Source organism: Nelusetta ayraudi, unplaced genomic scaffold (assembly GCF_046127955.1).
Source record: "Nelusetta ayraudi isolate G7.1 ecotype Tasmania unplaced genomic scaffold, CSIRO-AGI_Nayr_v1 ptg000004l, whole genome shotgun sequence".
In the NCBI taxonomy this organism is placed as follows: domain Eukaryota; kingdom Metazoa; phylum Chordata; class Actinopteri; order Tetraodontiformes; family Monacanthidae; genus Nelusetta; species Nelusetta ayraudi.
In genome coordinates, this window is record NW_027466054.1 from 16,425,001 (window position 1) to 16,446,265 (window position 21,265).

Genomic DNA, 21,265 nt, shown 5'->3' on the forward strand with positions numbered 1-21,265 from the left:
TTTCAGAACAAAGTACAAAGTTAAAGGACCAGGGGACAACGGTCAAGGGAGGGAAACACAAGGTTGAGTTTCAAAATAAAACAGCAAGTCACGAAGCAAGGTAGAAAAGACAAGAACGGATCGTGAACGTGTTTGGAAGGAGACAGAGCATCAGAGAGGGGAACAAACTAGTCGAGACAGCCATTGTGACATCACAAAGGGCCAAATTCCAGAGTGAGTCTTTCAGGGCACCCTTTCTGAAAAAAACAGCAAAAGCAAAAGCTACTAATTTCTGGGCTGCTCAACAACTGTCCGTGGACGCGTGTTGTCGTTGTTGGCAATCGCCGTCAACTCTGCAACAACAGCAGGCCTTTAAAACGTGATTCTGAAAAAAGGCCCAGCGGAGGAGCGACACGGAGAAGACGCAGCGCTTCGATAAGGAAGCGGCCCGTTCAAGCAGGCAGGAAGCACGCCGAACGATTAAGTCGCTTGACCCTCTTTATTGTGCTGCCAATCTCCCTTTTTTAATGAACCTAACACCTCCGAGAATCAAAAAATAGATTCTAATTTGAGTTCAAGATGATTGGACCCCATTTCGTTAAAAGTGCTGGGATCTCGTGAACCAAGGTTAGACGTGGAGGGGTTGGATGTGGAGTAGGTCCCTGAAGTACGCGGGCGGAGGGGGGAGGAGGGGAGCGAGGGAGCGAGGGAGGGAGGGAGGCCGGGGGAGGCAGGGAGAGGCAGAGCATTTTAAAAGGAGTAATCTAGCCACGCGGTAAACGACACTGGGCGCCCCAACTGGGATGTTGAGATAAGATGTGATGAATTCTCGCTGCCGCTTCAACCTTTAATTCCGTGTCGGGTCAGACGAGAAGGCGATGAGGGACTATGCAAGATAGGCCCTGTTACCTGTATGTTCGGCTGCATTAAAGATGAGGGGAATCTGGCCCTGTTCCTGCCCGGGCTTATCTTAACCAGCTTACGGCGACGGCACCTCATATAGGCAGGCGAGCGGCGCCGGGCAAGCGGGGCGAGCCGGAGAAAGATTCTTCTTCAAACCAAATAATCTCATTTTGATGCCACGGAAAAAGAGGAAAGGGGGAGGGAAGGAGGGCGTGTGAATAACTCTGGAGAAGTGGAATATAATCCTTTCCTTCAGACTGCGGCAGAATCTCAAGCGCTTTGGCTCGCTTGTTTCCCGCCGACGGGCGACGGCGGCCGGCAGGCCTCCGTTTGCTGTTTTTATAGAGTGACGGCGGTGAGAGCCGGGGATCGATACTCTCATCACAAAACACGTGATCAAAATTGGACCTTTTTTTCTTTATTATTCTCTGTGCAGTTTTTAAGGTGAGCGGGTGTGGGAAGTTGGTGTGTGCTCAGTTGCACTAAAACAAACTTGACACTTATGAGACACTGCAGTGTAATCAGTGTGGAGATTTTTTCGCTCTCTCTCTCTTTGAATGATCACAAAGGGCTACTGCCAAAAACAATCAAAGCCTAATTTAAATGGCGGGATTTCAAAATACCTGGGTTGGGTCATAAAAATCTTACTCTCGGGACGTGATGTTGATAATAAATGAAGCCGTGAAAGGCGTGAAAATAAATTGCAAACGCTTCTCCGAGCCCTTCTCTTCCTTTGACGCACCACGTCAAAATAGACAATCGCTTTATTTCTGCCCAAAATAAAACAGCCTGCGCGCGTGGCGAGCCAGCGCGGGGGTAAAGGGGGATCAAGTTCAAGTTCACCAGCAGCTCCGAGGAGCACAATGACAGTGCGCCCCCCACTGACAGACCCCCCCTGACAAATGACCGTCAAAAACAACAAAAACTAAACAAACACGCGAGCGACCGACTGCAAGTGCGCAACTGCTTTTACGCAAAAAAGGGGAGAAAAGGGAATCATTTCAATGAAGAAAAGGCGCACGAGTGGATTTGCAAAACGGGGGCTTCGCGTCCATTGACACAGGGCAGGCAGCGTGCCCTGGTCGCGCGCACGGAAGGAAGGAAGGGATTCTCCCGCAGTAACATCAGAGCAGAAAAACGCACCTTTTATTCCACCTGAAAATCTACTGTGACGCGATTTGATCACACGCGCGCGTAAAAGCAAGAAAAAGAGAGACGACTTTCTTGCGCTCGTGAAGCCAGCTCGGCGCACGGACTTTCCCTGCACGCTCACGCGCTGCCTGCCTGCCTGCCTGCGTGCCCGTCTGCCTGCCTGGCCGCCTGCATGCAAACGCGTGCGTCGGTCACACCGGATTGACTGCATGGCATCGCTTGAGACAGCCGAGACCGCGAGGAATTCGAGCCGCGCGGAGGAGAGGGAAGAACGACGACGAGCAAAACTACATTCCGTGAATCCGTGTGTCGAGCTCGTGTCTGCGCGGACAAGTGGATGCGTGTGCGCCCTTTTGGCCGAACCCGAACCGGCCAAACCATGTGCAAAATACATTCTGAGAGCAGAGGAGGTGTTTGGTTTGTTTGCTTGCTTGCTTGCTTGCTTGTTTGCAACCACCACCAACAGCGGCAGCGGCAGCATGGTGGAGCCGCTGCCTGGCGGAGCTTCCTGCCGTCACACAGTCAAAGGTCTCCGGCCATGAAGTCCACGGCTGCCCTTTAATGGCGAAGGAAATGCCGGAGGCTGACTCACGTACAGGCAGCACAAGTTGACTGTCACGTTGTTTGAAAACTTCCCGACAGAGCGCACGGATCGATTTATTTTTTTATTTCTTTATTTAACGTCCATTTCTTATTCTCGTTCTCACAATAAGTCCTGGACGCGTTGGCTCGGGACGGGACTCCGCGCGTGTAACCGCGTCTGACTCCAGAGGAAGTTGCTCAGTAACGCGGCAAGCAGAATAAAAAAAAAAGAAAAAAAGAAAAAAAGAAAGAAAGAAAAACGAATGGAGCACGAATAGAGTCACATACGCGCGCGTACCGTGTACGCACACAAACCAGGAGAGAAATATCGGCCACTTACGCGAAAACTCCCGTTTGCTCAAGTGCTGGGGTTTGCCCTGCTTGCGGCGAGACATGTCGGCTTGAGTGGCGGCTCCTCAGCTGAGTTCACATTGGGAAATCCGCTCCTACAAGGTAGACTCACTCCGAGTGGAATATCTTCATTGATGCGCGGAGAAGCAGAATGTGGTCGGAGGTGGGGGGTAAAAGGGGAAAAAGCGCTCAAACACCGCTGGTGGCGGCGGTGGAAATAAAACAGACGGCGGTAGCTGCGGATCATACAGAGGCGGCTGAGGCGGCGCGCGCTGCGGGCTGTGCGGACCTCCTCATGACTTTTCTCTCACAGAAGAAGACGGACTACTGATGGGGGTACGGCTGAAGCTCCGGCACCCACCTCGCCCCCTCCACCCTCCACCCTCTCTCCAGACCACCCCCTCCCCTCCCACCGTGGGCTGCAAGTTCAAGTGTGCGGACGTGACGTTCCTGCGAACTTGAACGTCAGGAGACGGACGGAGGGACGGCGCGAGGGAGGGGGGACGGGGACGGGGGAGACGGGGGTGGGAAGGGCCGGTGGGAGGGGGGACGAGCCATAATCAAAACCAATGGACACTCATTATGGACTACCTATGGAAGGAGGTGGAGGAGGGGTGTGTGTGTCTGTGTCTGTGTGTGTGTGTGTGGTGGGGGGAGACCCCGGAGACACCACCAATGGACGGAGGGTATGGAGGGAGGGGCGGGAGGGGGGCCGGGCCACAGAGAGAGAGAGAGAGAGAGAGAGAGAGAGAGAGACCTGAGCTTTACACGTCGGGAAGTGCAGAGAAGCAGCGAGGCGCGCGAAGCATCTCATGTTTATTACAGATTTCCAGGTCTGACGTGAATATGCAGCAATTATGTAAATCTGCGGTGTGGATTTAATGTGATGTCATATGGAGGGTGGATGAAGATATTTAATAAATTGAAAAACTATATACTTAATTTGATGTAATTGCGGATTTTTTTTCATGTTGCACTTATATAGCCATGTGTTTGCAGTCTTCTGTATAAAAAAAATGTCTCGCTGTTATAGCTTTATGACTGCTTTATACAAGGTTTTATACCATTAAACATAGATACATATTTATATGTGTATATATATATGTGTGTGTGTGTGTGTGTGTGTGTGTGTGTGTGTGTGTGTGTAATGACATATTAATTAGCAGCACATTTAGCCATGTGTTAGACAGCGTCCTGCAGAAATGCTCGGTTTTGCCTTTTTAATACTAATATATACCAGACTGTCAATGAATAAAGGTCCAATACCTTCTTCCCTTCAATTAAGCTGTTTATTTTTCATCTTCAACGTCCTCTTTAAATTAATCAAACAAAACTCCTTCGCTTTTCACAAACAGGATTTTTTTTAAAAAACAAAAAACAAAACAAAAACAGCACTCCTGCAACAGCTCCTGCAAAAAAAAAAACACACTCACCTTTAACTTCCTGAAATTTGTTGGACCACCCACATGTTCAGAAGGGGAACAAGACAAGGTGGTCTCAGAGGGCGGGACGATGTCTGGTTTGGGGTGTTGTTGTCACTAACCTGGAAGAGCTATCAGTGGCCTCTAGTAACACCACAAAGTGCTGTTTTTGTGGAACTGATTGAAAAAAAAAAGTTGGGGAAGAAAAAGAATCCCTGACACACACGTCATTGTTAGAAAGTGAAGTTTAAAAAATAATGGGCAAATAAAGACATTAAATACACAAGAATGAAAGGGAACCGGGTGGAATTTATTGTTGAGGCAGATCATTTTTATTATTATTATTATTATTATTATTATTATTATTATTATTATTATTATTATTATTATTATTATTATTGTTTCATACTTCAGGTCAAAAGTGTCTCATCAATAAAATCTGAAGGGATGAACAGGGAGTTCGCTCCTCTTTCTGGCAGGTGGTTTGCTTGATATATTGTGTTTCCAAACGCGCTGAGGACAAAAATAGAAAGCTAAAATTCACGTTAATTGAATACACGGCGGTGAAGCATTATTGCGCTGTAGGCCAGCGCGCCTACAGGATATGATGTATCTGAGGCACCAACAGGATTACGGTGTCCCCGGAGGTTCCTGCAGTTTTATTGCAATGCTGCAGCCTCTATTGAGTAAAGGGGCACACAGGCAAAGTCATGCATTCACAATAACGTCACTGTGCTATGATTAATATAAAAAAAAAAAGGGACGTGAGTTGAACCAGCGTCAGCATTAATGACTCACTTGTGTTATTAATGTTGGATTTATTAATGCATCATGAACTTTACAATAGGCTAATTGATTGTTGTGTAATGGAGCCCCTAATGGTTTGCACAGCCACTGAATACATGGTTAAATAAATAAATGAACAAATGGAGTCTTTGGATGTAAGACTTCGACGGGTTGTGTGTGCTGACACCGAATTATTTGCTGTTAAATGTTAAATTGAGACGGTTTTTTGGTGGGCCACAACGATGGCAGGATCCAACCTGGGCCTGCTGCTCTCATAGTACGATACTGTGGCGCCATCTAAGGGTGTAATTGCAGATTTACTGCAGAGGAATGCCATGACGATATTATGAAGCTATTACACTGTGCTAAAATACAGGGGTTGCAAACATCAATTGTAATGCAACGCATTTATTTTAGCCAGAGGAAAGAAAATAGGAACTAGACTGCAAACTACATCATATTTACCCATTTGTTATCGATTCTGCGTCACTATTACAAATCATTATTAAAAAAAAAAAAAAAGAAAGAAAAAAGAAATCACAGGTGCATTCTCCCAAAATAAAAAATTTGCATTTTTTTTCATAACTTGCAATTTGTCCCTCTAAAAATCAAAACTAGACTCCATAATTCTGTTTCTTCATTAGTTGGAATTCTATAATTTCATTAGTGACGTTGATCTAGTGCGGCCACTCAGGCTTCGTTTTTCGCCAGATTACATAATTCCTCGCCACTGCTGCGTGGGTGCGCAGCGCCACCTTGAGGCCAAGACGCAGCCGTGCTGGAGGAGCAGGGCTGGGCAGGGGGTCGACTAGCAGCAGCAGGAGCAGCAGCAGCAGCAGCTCGGCTCTCGGTGCCTCCTCAGCGCATCGGATGCTGGCTGTCCGCAGAGGATCCTGGTGAGTGGCTCCCGTCTTTTCCGCGCGCGCGTGTGTGCGTTTATTCATCCCTGCGCTCGGGATGCGGACGGTCTGGATGGAGCGCCGTTGTGTTTGCGGTGCGATATGACGAGCCTCCACTGTGCATGTCGTCCCGTCGTCCATAACGGCGGAGCCTTTTGGCTGCCCGCGAGCAGCATCCGGAACGTGATTTTACGCAAGCACGTGAACATCTCTGCGGTGCGTAAATCCGATCCAATTGTTTTTGTTTAATATTAAAATCATTTTTTTTGCGAGGATAAGAAACAAAGATGAACATCCTGGAGGCGATGGATCAATACGCTCGAGATGACAAGTCGCCGTCGGAGGCGTTGCAACACCGTAGCCGGATTGGACACTGAATTTACAGCCTTATCTGGCCTCGTTCCCCCACAAACGCGCCAAACGAGGTGGATTTTATCGCATCGCTCTTCTTTGCGGGCGGTGTCATCGTTTAACAGCTGACCGGAATGAGACATGGCCTAACTGGGCTAATTTTCCGCCGCCCGATTGGCCCGATTCGAGCCCTCCTTTGGTGATGGGAGTGATGTGTTGTCATGCCGTGCAGGAGAGGAGAGGGGGGTGGGTCTGGATGACTGTCTGGCCGTGGAGGACCGAGCCGTGTGTGGTCAAGCGTCCAAAATAAAATGAAGTGATTCAAAAAAAGAAAAAAAAGGCATGCATGTGGGCCAGGCCACTGAAGGGGTTAACCATTCTTCTATGGTGGGGGTGGTGATGATGATGAGGGTGGTGGTGGTGAGGGGGGGAGAAGGAGGAGACGGAGGGCTGTCATGTCCCATTGAGATGAGCTGATGCATAAACAGGACTGGATAGTCCCACTTATACCTCAAGTGTGTGAGTGTGTGTGTAATTAGGCTCCATCCGGCTAATTCAGCCAGCGGCTCGGTGGGAGCGTGAGTCAGCAGGGCCTGTTGTGTGATCACGCTGCTGCTGCTGCTGCTGCTGCTGCTGCTGCTCCTGCTGCTGCTGCTGCTGCTGCTCAGGAAGGGCCAGCTGCGTGTATGTCAGTGTGAAAAGAGCCATTCTCCATGTGAACAGGGGATCATATGAGAGACAGACAGTGTGACTGATGTGCATCTGACACCAGGTGCTTGCATTAGCCGTTGCTAATGTAGCATTTGTTTTGTAGGCATTTCCTGCATGACTGGCTGTCATTCCATCCCTTGAGTCAAAGTGGTGTTGTCCTCTTTTTCGGACTCCTCCTCCTCCTCCTCCTCTCACTCGTCCTCCTTCCCCTCCTCCTCCTCTTGCTTCTCCTCTCCACTTTATTTTCTGTGGATTTGGCAACGGGGCGACTCAGCAGAGCAATTCAATTTAGGCTTCTGGTGGGCTAGTGGGTTGGGGACTGTTTTATCTCATGTGTGCGGCTCTTACACAAAGGAAAATGTCAGCGTCTCTGGGGCTCCAAATGTACACAGACGCACAATCACGCAAACGGAGGTCGACTCCCTCAGAGTTGACGTTCCCAGAAACTTCATCTTGTAAAGACTCAGACACAGAAAGTTTTTCAATCTGTGCATAACCGCACTGCGTCTGCGTCCCTGTTTCCTGTAGCGGGATGCCTTAAAAGGTCAAAGGTGAGCCCCCCCACCCCAACCCCCCTTCAGGCAGAGATGAGTCTGACTTCCTGGTTCCTGGTGAGCGGCGGTGGGACGCGCCATCGCCTGCCCAGGGAGATGATCTTCGTGGGGAGGGACGACTGCGAGCTCATGCTGCAGGTACGCCGGCTTGTGTGCTCATTCCCATCCAGCGAGGGCAGCGGGATTTAGAGTGGATTACAACCATTGACTGGATTCTGTGTGATTTAAGTCCCGCAGTGTGGACAAACAGCACGCGGTCGTCAACTACGAGCCAAATGCCGATGAGCACAAGGTGAAGGACCTGGGCAGCTTGAACGGGGTGAGTGTTTGTCTTCCTCCGCTTGTCTTTGTTCCAATTGCTTCATGTACGTCCTGTTTAGGCAAAAGAGAGAGAAAAAAAACCCTCGTCTAATCCAATGAAGGACTGCTCTGTTTTATTTCACAGCAGTGTGATGAGCATGCATTATTTTGTGATTTACGGTCCGCTTCGACTGAGAATAGACTTGATGTGTCTAAAACTTGTCCAGAGGGAATCGTTTGACAAGACGGAATAAAAGGTCCAGGATGAATCAGCATCTCTAAATGACAGGATGAAGGAAGAGGCAACAGAGAGTTCTAGGAAGCTTTTTTTCTGTCATTACATCCTGACTCATCGCTGCAGATACCATATACAGAGTTGCATTGAAGCCTGTGTATTATTTTTTCTTTATCTTTGTCTTCAACAACAAATGGCCAGATTCAACATTTTCCTTTAACTCTGCTGTCAAAAGAAGAAAAATACAAAAATTATAAAAGAAAAAAAAGTTTATATTTTGATCAGAACACCTTTAAAGCCCCAGTGTGTAAGATTGAGAGGCACCTAGTGGTAGATAAGTGCATTCCCAACAATGACCCTGTTTTAGGATATTTTACTTGGTCTCACATGGTCCCGCTTAGTCAGGGCATAGTCACGGATTGCCGGAGCAGAATGCATTCTGGGTAATGTAGATACATGGCCACCTTACAAATTGACCTACTCGTTATTTAGATGTACATGTTTGATATTAACCAATAAAAACACAATGGCCTTTTAAGCAGCCGCTAGCACAGTGTCTTCACTCCCTGGTTTCCGATCCGATCCCCTTTTCTTTTGCAGACGTTTGTCAACGATGTCAGGATCCAGGAGCAGAGCTACGTCACCCTGAAGGTGGATGACAAGCTGCGCTTTGGATATGATATCCTTTGCTTGTGGTTTTCCGGAGCGTGTGCCCGGCGCCAAACAGGTCCGGCGCTCACGGGCGACAGCCAGCGCTGTAACTTTATCTGTTCCTGAAAAGTGGCCGATGCTCGCAACTCTCTGCCTGCTGCATTATAGATAAGCTGCTCGGCGCTCTGTGTTTTCCTTAACCCAGCTAACATACCAACCTGTTCACCGTGGTGCGAGGAGAGATGCATATTCCAGAGGAGGCCCTCAAGGTTAGACTGCTCAGTGTGCATGTTTTTGAAAGACTTGCAGTCAAAATACGTGGGTGGAGTAAATAACTGCGGCACAGCCAAGGCATTTCTCTATTTTTTTGTCCTGCCTGTAAAATAAATAACTAGATAAAAGTCCTGACAGGTACAGAGTGGACCTTCTGCTGAAATTGGCAAATAGAGAAGGAAAATGCTAGTGTCTGCTGTTTCATCCAAATAGGGCAACATTTTATGGTAATGAACGGAGATGAAAGCTCGGCATCGTAGCGCCGTGTCAGTAAAGGAAAAACCCCGACAGCTTTGACTCATTCTGAATCTCCACTTCCACCGTCAGCACGAGAAGTTCAGCAGCCAGCTTCAGCTGAGTCAGAAGAAACTTCCAGACTTGTCCCCCAAATCTGAGGTGAAATCGTCTGAGGCGGCAGCAGCAGCAGCAGCAGCAGCAGCAGCAGCAGCAGTAGCAACAGTGTGTGAAGCAGCAGCCGCCACCATGAAGCCCGCCGAGGCCAGCAGGGCCGAGGAGAAGATGACAGGTCAGAATGTCAGAAGACCTCCAATGTTCATGTCCAGCTGAGCCTTTACTGTCGCACTCACTCGGTGGGGGTGGCTGCATTTCAAGACTTGTTTTATTGAGAAGAACTTCATTAATTCAAGGCAACGAGGAAATTTGTGGTCAAATATTTACACAGCCGTGATTACACACTCACAATCTGTTGTTGGGCAACTAACACTGTGTCACCGAAACCTCACAGAGGCAGAAAACACACAATAATGTTTGAGGATAGTTGTTTATTGTGGGGTCTCGTACCCCTAAGATAATGCTGTCCATTATGTTTTTATTTATCAAAGTTATTGAGTGACTGGCTTAAAAGGTCACATGTTTAGTTTGATTCCTAGGAATAAGTTCTACTCAATAATATTTCAACAAATTGTGATCAACAATTATTTTTTGTTGTTGTTGTTGTTGTTGTTGACAATTTTTTTAAAGGCCTAGTACATATGATTTAGCAGCACCTAGTGATAGTAAAGAGTATTTAAATCAATAAATCAAATTAATGAATTGATTAATAAATGCGAAGAGTAAAATTATGGAACCTCAAACAGATCAAAGTTCTGGACACACAATATGGTCACATGGTCAGTTTTATCCCTGGAGCTAAGTTACACATTAATTGTCGTCAGCCTTTCTTTATGATTCTGTTCTACTTGGTAAATTTGTGGTAAATGCGATTGACATTTTATTTTTTTCTGTTATTTCCTATCAGGTGATTTATCAGCGTTGCACAGGGGCACGCCCCTCTACGGCCAGCCTGCCTGGTGGGGGGACGGAGAAGTTGAGCCTGGAAGACCTGAGGAGAAAATCCCAGACAGGAAACGAGAAAAAGCTGAGACAGGTTGTTTTTCTCTTTCTACTTACGCTGCAATTAAGACTTTGATTGATTGGGATGTTATTTTCAAGGTATCATTTCCCATCTTGAACAGTCATGACGGAGAGAAATACATTAGTTACTCTCACTGGATGTTGTGGTGCTAAATTGATGTCTCGCTTTGTTGACAGACGGCAAGAGAGGCGCAGAAGGCCCAAAGTCTGGCCCTCAGACAGCGTCCAATCAGGAGCCCAGCTACTTTGAGATCCCCACCAAGGACACCCCCTCCACTGGTAGAGTGAGCGGCAATGACACCCCTCGGGAACAAGGGGCCGGGGCGTCTTCCTCAGCGGAACCTGCCCACGGCCACGCCTCCTTCACCATCGAGTTTGACTCCGGAGCTGCGGGGAAAGCGTCCGCCAAGGATCGGCCAGCTAAGGTGGGACCCGAGACCAAGCCCCGCCCCAAAAGACCAGTAGGGGAGGAGCTGAGCCCGCTGCAGACGGCCATGGTCGCCGCCGAGGTGAAGGTCGCCGACTGGCTGGCCCAGAATGAGCTGCCGCTGGCGCTGAAGGACATTGTGGCGGAGGAGGACGGGGAGAGTGTGAAGAGCGACGTGCCTGTGCATCTGAGGAGCCTTAAAGGTGCAGCAAGGAAAACTCGGCTGAACATCTTTTTGACTTTCCATGTCACTTCCTGACCCTCCACTGTTTCCTCCGGCAGGCAGCAAACACGAGGACGGCACGCAGAGCGACTCAGAGAACGCGCTGGGGGAGCAGCGCAGGGCGACGGTGGTCGAGGAGCGCTCGTGGGGGCCTTGGGGCGGTCCGGGGATGAAGTTCAGAGAGGGCCGCGCCAACGTGCCGGAGGGGCTCTTCGCCGAGGAAGAGAGTCCCGCGCGGCGGCGCAAGTCGTCGACGTCCAAAGCGGCCGGCGGCCTGGTGGAGCGGCAGAGGGACTCAGCATTGCGCCAGCAGAGCAGCCGGGAGGAGCGCTACCAACACCAACACGGCGACGACTACAGCGACAGAGGCACCTACACCATCGAGCTGGAGAACGGAGATCAGGAAGAGGAGGAGGAAGAGGCGAGGAAGATGATCGACAAGGTGAAGGCCGGTGATGGTTCTTGTCAGGGGCGAGTCGACCAATGACGGTGTTCTGAACGCACATTCTCTTGCGTGTGGTGGCAGGTGTTTGGCGTGGACGAGCAGGAGGCCGTGTGTCTGTCCAGGCTGGCCGGCGCCGAGCAGAGAGAACGGCTCGGCTCCCAAAGGTCCGGCACCGGAGACAGAGGGAAGCCTGGACGAGTGGAGACGGAGGTTCAGTCGCTCGACGCAATCGTCTCATTTGTTCTTTTCATTTGTTCCCAAACTCGTTCGATCGTTCAAACAGAGTTTTTAACCCTCACGGTTTCGTCACCCAGGTTCTTCCCGAAGGTCTGGTGGTGGGCGGTCCTCGCTGGGTCTCACAGTGGGCGACCCTGGCGGCGAGTCACATCAGGACAGACCCCGAGGGCTCAGGAGGGGAGAGCCACATCATGGTGACCGAGGATAGAGGTGTGAAGGACAGAGTGTCAAAACTCCATCAATCTGAACTCTTTCTCATCCCTCTTGACAAACTCCAGCAGAAACCATTATTAATCTGGTTGTCAATTTGTTGATTTTTCTCATTTTAAGCCAAGGTTGCTTGGGTTGGGTTGGGTTTCTTTAGTTTTAAGGGATCGGGGAATGTTCGCTGAGTATCTCGCACTGCATCCTGTCAGCATCCGCTCAACTATAATATTCATTTTCTCTCCCTACAGCTGAAATCAGTGAATCCAGCCACTCGGCCTCTTTCGCGTCATCGGCCTACACGGAGCGCAAGAGAAGAACCCTCCCACAGCCTCCTGGAGAGGAGCTGGTCCTGGGCCGACGGACCCCAGGCTCAGGCCTGCGTGTGGACATGGGAGAGAAGCAGGACACAGAGCTACAGGAGAAGGAGAACCAGGCAGAGAAGGTGGCCAGGGGAAAGAACCGACCGGCGGGTGGTGGCGGTGGTCTAGGGAGTCACGGCAGCAGCCCCAGTCGCTCCTCGCCGGCCAAATCCCAGGACAGCGGCGGCGGGAGGTCCAGCAAGTCGGGCGTGTTGGCCAAGCTTCCTCCTCGTCCAATGACCAGTGGGGAGAAGAGGATGGAGGAGGCTCAGAGGAGGAGAAAGGAAGAGGAGAAGTCCAAGGACAGTGGTGGCAAACCGCTGCTGAGGCAGGAGAGTTTCACCGTGGAGAAGCCGAGCGCCAACATCCCCATTGAGCTGATACCTCGCATCGACGGGCTGAAGAGCAAAGAGGGCGGCACCATCGACAGCGGCACCGTGCACAAAGACGCGGAGGCTGTGGCGGCCTTCCTGGAGACCACTGTCTCGGACCAGGGGGATCCTCCGAGTCAGTCCATTGAGGGGTCCATGTCCCCAGAGTCGGACGTGGACACGACCAGCACGGTGAGCCAGGCGGACGGCGCCAGGCGAGTGGTTCAGAAGCGGCGCACTCTGGCGGGCCAGCAGAAGGAGAAGACGGTGGTGTGCTCGTCCAGCAGAGGCCCCGGCGGGACCCGAGAGTCCCAGGACAGGAGGGCGAAGACCAGAACCTCTGCTCCGCCACCACCCAGCCGGCCCTGGACGTCCCTGGACCTGACCGATGACGACATCAACTCCAACTCACTCCTCTCCGATTCCCAGCCCACTTCTACGCAGTCCAGGAGCTCGCACACCCGGGGCCAGACCGGGGCCACGGCAACAGGAGCCGGCTCCAAACCAAGTCGCGGCAAGACCCCGCAGGCCTCGGCCTCCTCCGGAGCTGCCAAGGCCGCCTGCGTTCCCAAACCCAGGCCCACCAGGACGTCCCTGCTCAGGCGAGCCCGCGTTGGGGATTCGTCGGACACCGAAGCTGCCGATCTGGACCGCATGTCTGTGGCGTCGGAGGCCTCCACTGCCAGCTCCACATCCAGGACGGGCATGGCAAAGAGAGGGATGTCTAGGATAGAGGCCCTGGCTCAGCCACGGAGGCCCAGAGTCGGTTCCCCTTCGGCCCAAAGTGACTCTGAGGCCACCGTGACGAGGGGCAATAGGCTGGGGGCTCGCAGCGCCGCGGGCGATTACGCCCTCAGGCACGGACTGAGAGCTTCGAATGTGAGCACCATGTCTGGACATCGGGCTCGGGCCAACAGCGTGTCCAAGCTGCCAGACAAGAGCAAAGGCCCCTCCTCCCACGGACACGTGCCACCGGCATGTGAGTACTATTTTTGGCAAAAACAATATTTCTCAGCTGAAAAGATATAAATGTATGTATGGCAGCCTGTGTGTCCAGAAATGACCAAAGTCAGTCAATTCACTTGCTTGCATACCTTTTGTGATGTCACGAAGGGCTTTGACCATTCATATTAGTTTGTTAGGTGAGTGACAAGCCCCCAAATGGATGTCGGTTCCTCTCTCAGAGGCCAAGAACCAACAAAGCATGGACAAGTTTCAACATAACCATCAGTTTTAGCGGGAAGCAAAAACAACCATTTTTTTTGCTCCATGCTGCAAACAGAGGGCTAAAACCTCTTTCCCCTCTGTTGCCATTAGCCAGCTCACGGTGGCGCCGCGTGCCCGTGGAGTACGCCTCCACCTCGGAGGACGAGTATGGCTCCAACCGCCACGTATCCAAGCAGCAGGGCCACGGGCGACCCCTCCTCTCCACCCGGGTGGCCCAGCTGGGGGGGTCGGCGCCAGCGTCCCCCAACCCGGCCAGCCTGGCTGCTCTGAAGCACTCCAAAGAACAGGACGACTACATGCGGGACTGGACGGCACACAGCGAGGAAATCGCCCGGTGAGAGAACCTTTCAGAGCGCCAATGAGTCATGATGTTAATATTCATGCCTGGCTGTTTCCCTCAGGGGCAAATGAACCCCCCCACTGTTTGACATGTTTTCTTTTTGTCATTTATTTGCATCTGTTTTGGCCGTGCTTTGCCTCTGACGGTTATGAGGTCTGACCTTTGCTGCAACAAAATAAAAAAGTTACCATCCCTAAATAATCCAAGAACCTCGAGTTGTTTTGACCCGTATTGGACGATGCTCAACATCTGTCTTTTTTTAATCAGGATCAGCCAGGACCTTGCCAAAGACCTCGCCATGCTCGCCAGGGAGATCCACGACGTCGCCGGAGAAATCGACTCGGTCAGCCCTGCAGCCACCGATCCAGGAGCTCTGGTGCAAACCACAAACAACTTGTGTTCAGATTCGCCGAGAGGCCCAATATCGTGCGGCACTGATGGTCGGTCGGCTCTGACTTTCTCTTCCAGTTAGAGGAGCGTGCGTTCGACGACAGCGTGGACGTGGGCGGCCCCACCGCGCACGGCACCGCCGCTGTGGCGTCCAATGGACAGTCTGCAGCGCAGCGCCGCAGGACCTCGGGGGGGCAGAGCAGCCGCTCCATCCGCAGACAGACGTGGAACAGAGAGGATGTGAGTGTCCCAGGCAGAATGTTACAATAAACAATATCAACAAAACAGCATTTCAGTAGAGCTGGTGCGGAATGACGAGATCATTTAAATATCGTGTAATAAGGAGAGACGATATGAACTTTTTGGCATCAGATCTTCAGGTCCTCTACTGCCTCCACTTTTCGCTAAGTGCGTGCAAAATCATGCATTTCTGGATATTAGCCCTTTATGATGTCATAAAGGGTCGATAACACCCTTAGATTTGCAGCCCCAGATGATTGTCTCTCTGAGAGTATTTTTGTACATATATATGTATAGTCCAACAGGCAAAACCATGTTATGCAGTCCATAACAAGGTTTGCCACTAGAGGGAGCCCCTTATTTTCAATTCAGTAGCATTTGTTCCTTTTCAACAATCTTAAGATGTTTTTGCACATGCGAATGCAGTCAGTTCACTTGTGCACTGTAAAAATTCCCCCTCAACCTCTCGCCAGGCGGTGCTGGACAGTTTGCTGCTGGCATCGGTGATTCAGCTCTCCGCCCGGATCCGTCAGTCCGTGGACAAAACGGCCTGCAAGATCAGGTGAACAGCGAAACCAAGTGCTGCTGTAATAAAGGGAGCGGAGGATGCAGCTTCCCGCTTCTTGTGTTTTTGAGCGGAAACTGGGACACGCAGCGGCTGAGTGGCACATCACAGAGGTTCACGCTTCACAGCGCTGCAACACGACAACACACACACACACACAAAACACTTCAGCCATCGGCTTCACCTTCCCCAGTTATACTGTTGTTGTGTTGCTGAACCTGTTTTCATGTGTTGGACTATCTAGACCTGTTTTCTCTCCTCCTCCAGGATCCTGTTCAAAGACAAGGAGCGGAAATGGGAGGAGATTGAGGGCAAACTGCAGGCGGAGCACGATTCCTTACTGCTCAAAAGCTCCAACAAGGTGACAGCGCGTCGTGTTTCTCATTGCGTCATATTTATTTTGGCCGTTAAAGGGGCCAAAGTCCATGGCGCATGTCCACTCGCTGTGTTTAGTCCTTCGCGAATGTTCACCCTGCACAACACGCGATTGCTCGCTGTGGCAATTAACAGCGGATGCAGCCGATTCTTCAGTCCTGTGAATTACTCAGCACATTCCGTTATAATGGAATACGCCACGACATCTGCGTTCGGCCTGGCGTGAACCCCAAAGCAGACCTTCCTGCTGTCAGACCGTCACATGGCTCATAAAGCAGGAGCCGGTGCACATGGCGCAGCTCCAAGACCTGCTGCGGCGGCTGCCTGAGAGATGGAGTGATGATGTAGTGTGTGTGTGTGTGTGTGTGTGTGTGTGTGTTACCTCCTCAGTCAGTCTTGATTTGTTTTTAATTCACCTCAACAGGAGATTTCCGGCATCATTCAAGACCTGAAGAGGGTGGAGGGGCAGCTGCTTGGTACGGATGCTTTTGTTTTGTTTTTTATTATTCACGGAATTATGTAAGAGCAGCAGACCTTTCAGAGCAGTGTTCTCACTTACCTGACAGAGATGTTGGTGCCCTCTGTGACATCATAGGGGGACTGATTTTCATAACTGAGTTCTTCAGCACACTATGATGGAATTTCCTTTGCAAGTGAACGTGATGATGTTTGTATTTTCTGCCTTCTGAAGATTTTCTTTTATTCTAACACTGACTCTTCCTTGGCTCACCCTGCCAGTGATTGACATGATGGTGGACCCTGACGGCGCCATGGACTCCCTGTCCAACCTGGGTGTCAGCGTCAGCCCAGGGACTCAGCCAGGACCAGAGATCTCCGCCGGGTCCACCTCCTCCAGACCGGAAGCGAATGCCGGCCAGCCCTGCGGGCCTCCGGGGAAGACAGAGGTGGCGGAGCCAGAATCGGCTGCCGAGCAGGCCTCCAGGTCCCACAAGTGATCCACCACCATCACTTCATACCTGGAGGACGCGTCCCTAAAAGTCCCCAACTTGCAAACCAAAACAAGGGGGTTTGGGACAAGACTGTGGACTTCAAAGTCCAACTTTACCAGATATCGTTTCTAACCAAGGAAAAAAAATATACAAAAGGAAGAACCAGACAGTAACCTGTGACATAGAAAACAGTTATTCATCTGTGCTTTTGCGTTGCTGCATCATCGTTTAAAGTTGACGGGTTTTAACAAAGATAGTTTGTATTGCTAAAGATGCAAACCAGTGTCCTCAGAGGCTGCGTCCATCTCCAATTTGGTTTTCCAGGCACGTTCAGGCTGCAGCCGCGCCTGATAAAGTGTTTAAAAACAAGGACGCCCGCGTCCAGCTGCACATGCAGGGTAGGAAGCGCACGCCACAGCCAAAGGTGGCGATATAACCTCCAAGTTTAAAGGGGCCCTATTTTGAAAAAGGGAAATTGGCCACAGTGTGAGCAGCAAGCAAGCAAATGTTTAACAACCAAAAGAAGAAAACATGCAGTTTAAGCGTCAGCGTTCAAAAGTAGCAAAACTTTTGTACGTTTGACCGGAAAATCAAAGCAATGCAATGCACAAAAACGCCACCTGAGGGCGTTTGGTGGGAGCATAAATGTACATTTGACTTGTAAAAAGTTCTGCTGAAAGGTTATTAATCTACTGTGTCGGTTATGTTTACAGTTTATTATCTTCTCTCGCCAGCCACAGCAGCTGCTGCTTCAGGAGATAAATAACGTCTCACATAAGCGGCACCTTTCAAAAAGCCTGTTTTCCCATGAGGGAGTTTTGCATAAGCCGTGGCGAAGGCCAAGTTGCATAGAAAGTGCTGTGTTCTTACCATCCCAGCAGCGTGTGTGCAAGGTTTCTAGGCAGCTGATTTGCACCTGTTTCTGCACCTTTACCAGTATTAATGAAGGCGCCCCAGAAAATCAGTCCATCAATTGCTGATTTTATCGGAAGCCTTGAGAACCTGGCAACCCTCAACGGTCAGCTGACCCTCAAGTCCAAACAGGAGCGGTCCATCAGCTGTTTCACCGGGCTGCTCTTGAAGTTTGCCTCTAACCTGCTAACCTGGAATTATATATCAAATATCTTTGTGTTACTAATTGCAGCTGCAGTTCCCTCAGCTCGACATGTCATGATTTTCCAGCCTGGAGAAGAACTGACCATGTGTGCAGAGTGTACAAGTGTAAAAAAAATGCTGATCCGACCCAAAAAGTCCCACCAGCCCATGCCTTGTCTGTCTGTCTGCGGCCATGACGACGCCCCCCCCCCCCCCCCAACCCCACGTGTTGCTGAGAAATCCAGTGTAGCTCCCACAAGGAAAGTTGTCCTCTCTTCCAAATGTACTTTGTCACAAGTGCCCTGCATCAGAGAGCCGCCAAGACCAGAGTGTCGCGGTGTCACGGAGGGAGGAAGATTAACCTGCAGATTTGTATTTCCTGCCCCGCTGATGCTCCTGTGTTAAGTTCCCGCCTGAACCAAAATCACACCTGACCTAAAATTAGAAACTCGTCCTGGTTTGATTGACATTCATCCCGCCCGCCCCTCTGAAATGGAAGCTGTGTGTGAACCAGCGCAGACCGACCGGGACTTCCTCCAAGTCCCGAGGCGACATTTTATCATCAGCGACGCAACAGAGAAGCAGAAACTTGAGGCTTCTTTTGTTTTTTGTTATTTCTTTTATATTGTTTTTTTTTTTCCCAGTGTCTTGCCTCATGCCATGTTTACACATGAATGTATCCTGATCAGAGCTTGTCGAGAACTTTTAGCCAAAACAACTTTAATACCGGGTGAATATTTGCATTCTGTCTTTGAATTGCAATTTGAACATCGGAGAGTAATTATTGATGATTTAGGCATTTTGTATGGAATTATTTTCTCCTTCTTTTTGTAACGCTGTTCGGTTAAATGTTGACATTGGAATACTTGTGTATTATTTGTCTCATTTACAATAAAATGCATGATAATCATGGCCTAATGTTTTTTAGCCTGGGTTGTTTGTTTTTTTTTTATCTGAGACAGCTCGACTGAACTCCTGCAGTGCAGTGAGTCACGAAGCTGGTGAAGGTGAACTTTGTGACCTCACAGAGGGTTTATTTGCAGCACACAGATTGTGCAAGGTGAAAGAAACTGACTCTTCTCAGCTCTGGGGGAAATTAGTGGCAGGTTAGAGACACAGATCATTGCATTGCTATGAAACATTGGTAAAGTGTTTTGCAACACTTGCACATGAAAAGCACAGTGAAAGCACAGTTAATATTAACTGCCCCCTTTCAAAAGAAGAGAGGCATTAATATTTCAGCAGCACACAGTGAATTGCTGAAACTCTATTTGTGCTGCTTGTATGAAATATTATTTTATTTTGTCTTCACAATTTAAAATCACAGCAGACCCCCGTGACCCTGAGCTTGGGAATAAGCAGGTATGGAAAATGAATGAATGAATGAATTTAAAATCATTCTCTTCTCGAAAAGGAATTTTCTCAGGGTCAAGTAACCTTACTGCTGAACATATTAAATGTCCTACTGATGCTCGCTTCTCTTTTTCTATGATAAATGGAAACTGAATTAAATGCAAAAAAAGTACCAGACAGACGATCAGGCTTGATATATTTATGGGGGGAAAAGCCTGAAACATCTTGGCTTCATCAAAACTTACAACTCTGCACCCTCCAACCCCCCTCCCTCCCTTCCTCTGCTGCTCTCATCCCTTGCAGAGTCCAAATGATAAATCAGCCTTGGGAAGGCTGCTGCTGCTGCTGCTGCTGCTACTGCTGCTGCTGCTGCCGGAGCGCTGCCGGAGCGCTGCTGCACTCCTAATTGTCCGTCTCCAGATATTCTGCTCCACTTCCTTAATCCTTAAAGCTTCGTCAGGGCTTCTCTCCCCTGCGGCCAACGCTCACCCGGGCCGCCTAGGGCCGCATCGCCGCCTCTTCGGCAGGTGTCCACTGAAGATGGAGTTTTTTGTTGTTTTTTTTGGATGCAATCTTCGCTCTTAGTTTTATTAAGTTTGAGTTCCCTCTGGGTTTGTTACTGCACTCGCACCGTTTGCGTTTATTGCCCCCCGTTAAATATTCATAGCGCTGGAGCTGCAGCTGGGAGAAGTCCTCCACCTCAAGATGAAAATAATGTTTCTTTGTCGGCTAAGATATATTCAAACTTTTTCCTTTTCTTTACACACACGCAAAGCAGTGCCCTGCATGTGCTTTTGAGTGTAATTTGAACTGCCATGGATGATGTAGCACCACCGCGGTTCGAAAATGAATAAGATGTATGACGCCGTGCATATTTACATACCGGGCACCTCCTCTCATTGTTGGGCCGTCGCTGCTCCTGGGCTTTGGGGAGCAGGAAAGCAGGAGGAGGACGACGAAAGAATGCTGCGTCAGCAATAAAGGAGAAAGGTCTCGGCTGCTGGAAAGTGAAGTGGCAGGACTTCAGTCTGATAATGAACCTCATCCTCTTCCGTCCGCAACATGACTTCCTGGCAGCGCCCTCGCAGCCTTGAAAAGCAATTGGTGGTTGCTAAATCACAGGAGCTGCTCAGCCTGCCACTCAAACTGCTGGCACGGCCCCCGAGCTTTTAAAAAGAAGCCCCGCCCACCAGGCCACCTGACTTCCTCCTTTGCAAACTGCAAAGCACTGCAGTAGGAGAAAGGAGCAGGCGAGCCGCCTGCATTCAGTCCACTGAGATTAATGAGGGAGAAAAAATGTTGGACTAAATCAACCAGCAATCCAAAACAACAAGTGCATCCTGAGAAAGAGCCTGGAGCCACGGGGAGCCAACAGCTAGCAGGTCTTCATAGATCTGCTCAGCTCCCTCCTTCTTTTCTCTCTTCAGCTCCCTGGTTTAGTTATCTTTTTATGTGAAGTAACTCAATTTTAAATAGGAAGAGCCCATGAATTAAGTAACACATGTGGTAAGTGAGATTACTCGTAAAAACCAAGCTGCTTGGACTTGGAACTGGGGGAGTCAAGAAAGAAACCGGATGACAGAAGCTGAGGGACTGAGAAAGTAAATATACTCTGACTCAACACAACCCACGTCAACTCAGAAGAACTCATATCAGTACGTGTTTCTGGTTTTTGACCCACCCGTCTTTAATATTAACAAATATTGGTTGGTTGGTTGTTTTTGGTTCGATTCAGGGCCTGGGCCCTTTCTGCATGGAGTTTACATGTTCTCCCTGTGTCTGCATGCGTCCATAAGCATGCATGTGAGGTGAATTGGAAACTCTAAATTGTCCGTAGGTGTGTGTGTGTGTGTGTGTGTGTGTGTGTGTGTGTGTGTGTGTGTGTGTGTGTGTGTGTGTGTGTGTGTGTGTGTGTGTGTGAATGGTTGTTTGTCTCTAT

General features: G+C 49.8%; 2 protein-coding genes across 2 annotated transcripts in view; one reads left to right on the forward strand and one right to left on the reverse strand.

The window, feature by feature from the left end:
* LOC142896546 (BCL11 transcription factor A-like) overlaps positions 1-3,473 on the reverse strand; it is a 43,436-nt gene extending 39,963 nt beyond the window's left edge. The window contains exon 1 of the mRNA XM_076038262.1: positions 2,957-3,473. Within this exon, the coding sequence (XP_075894377.1) occupies positions 2,957-3,011 (55 nt within the window). The 5' untranslated portion in view covers positions 3,012-3,473. The remainder of the gene's footprint in view (positions 1-2,956) is intronic.
* Positions 3,474-5,975: 2,502 nt separating this feature from the next.
* cep170ab (centrosomal protein 170Ab) lies at positions 5,976-17,356 on the forward strand. The gene is made up of 19 exons (XM_076038274.1): positions 5,976-6,070; positions 7,664-7,827; positions 7,919-8,008; positions 8,825-8,903; positions 9,086-9,144; positions 9,476-9,674; positions 10,407-10,535; positions 10,700-11,152; positions 11,232-11,614; positions 11,699-11,827; positions 11,932-12,064; positions 12,310-13,770; positions 14,109-14,352; positions 14,626-14,734; positions 14,827-14,988; positions 15,462-15,550; positions 15,821-15,914; positions 16,353-16,404; positions 16,667-17,356. The coding sequence occupies exons 2-19, from the start codon at positions 7,723-7,725 to the stop codon at positions 16,882-16,884; spliced, it is 4,188 nt and encodes a 1,395-aa protein (XP_075894389.1). The 5' UTR covers positions 5,976-6,070; positions 7,664-7,722; the 3' UTR covers positions 16,885-17,356.
* Positions 17,357-21,265: the final 3,909 nt, after the last annotated feature.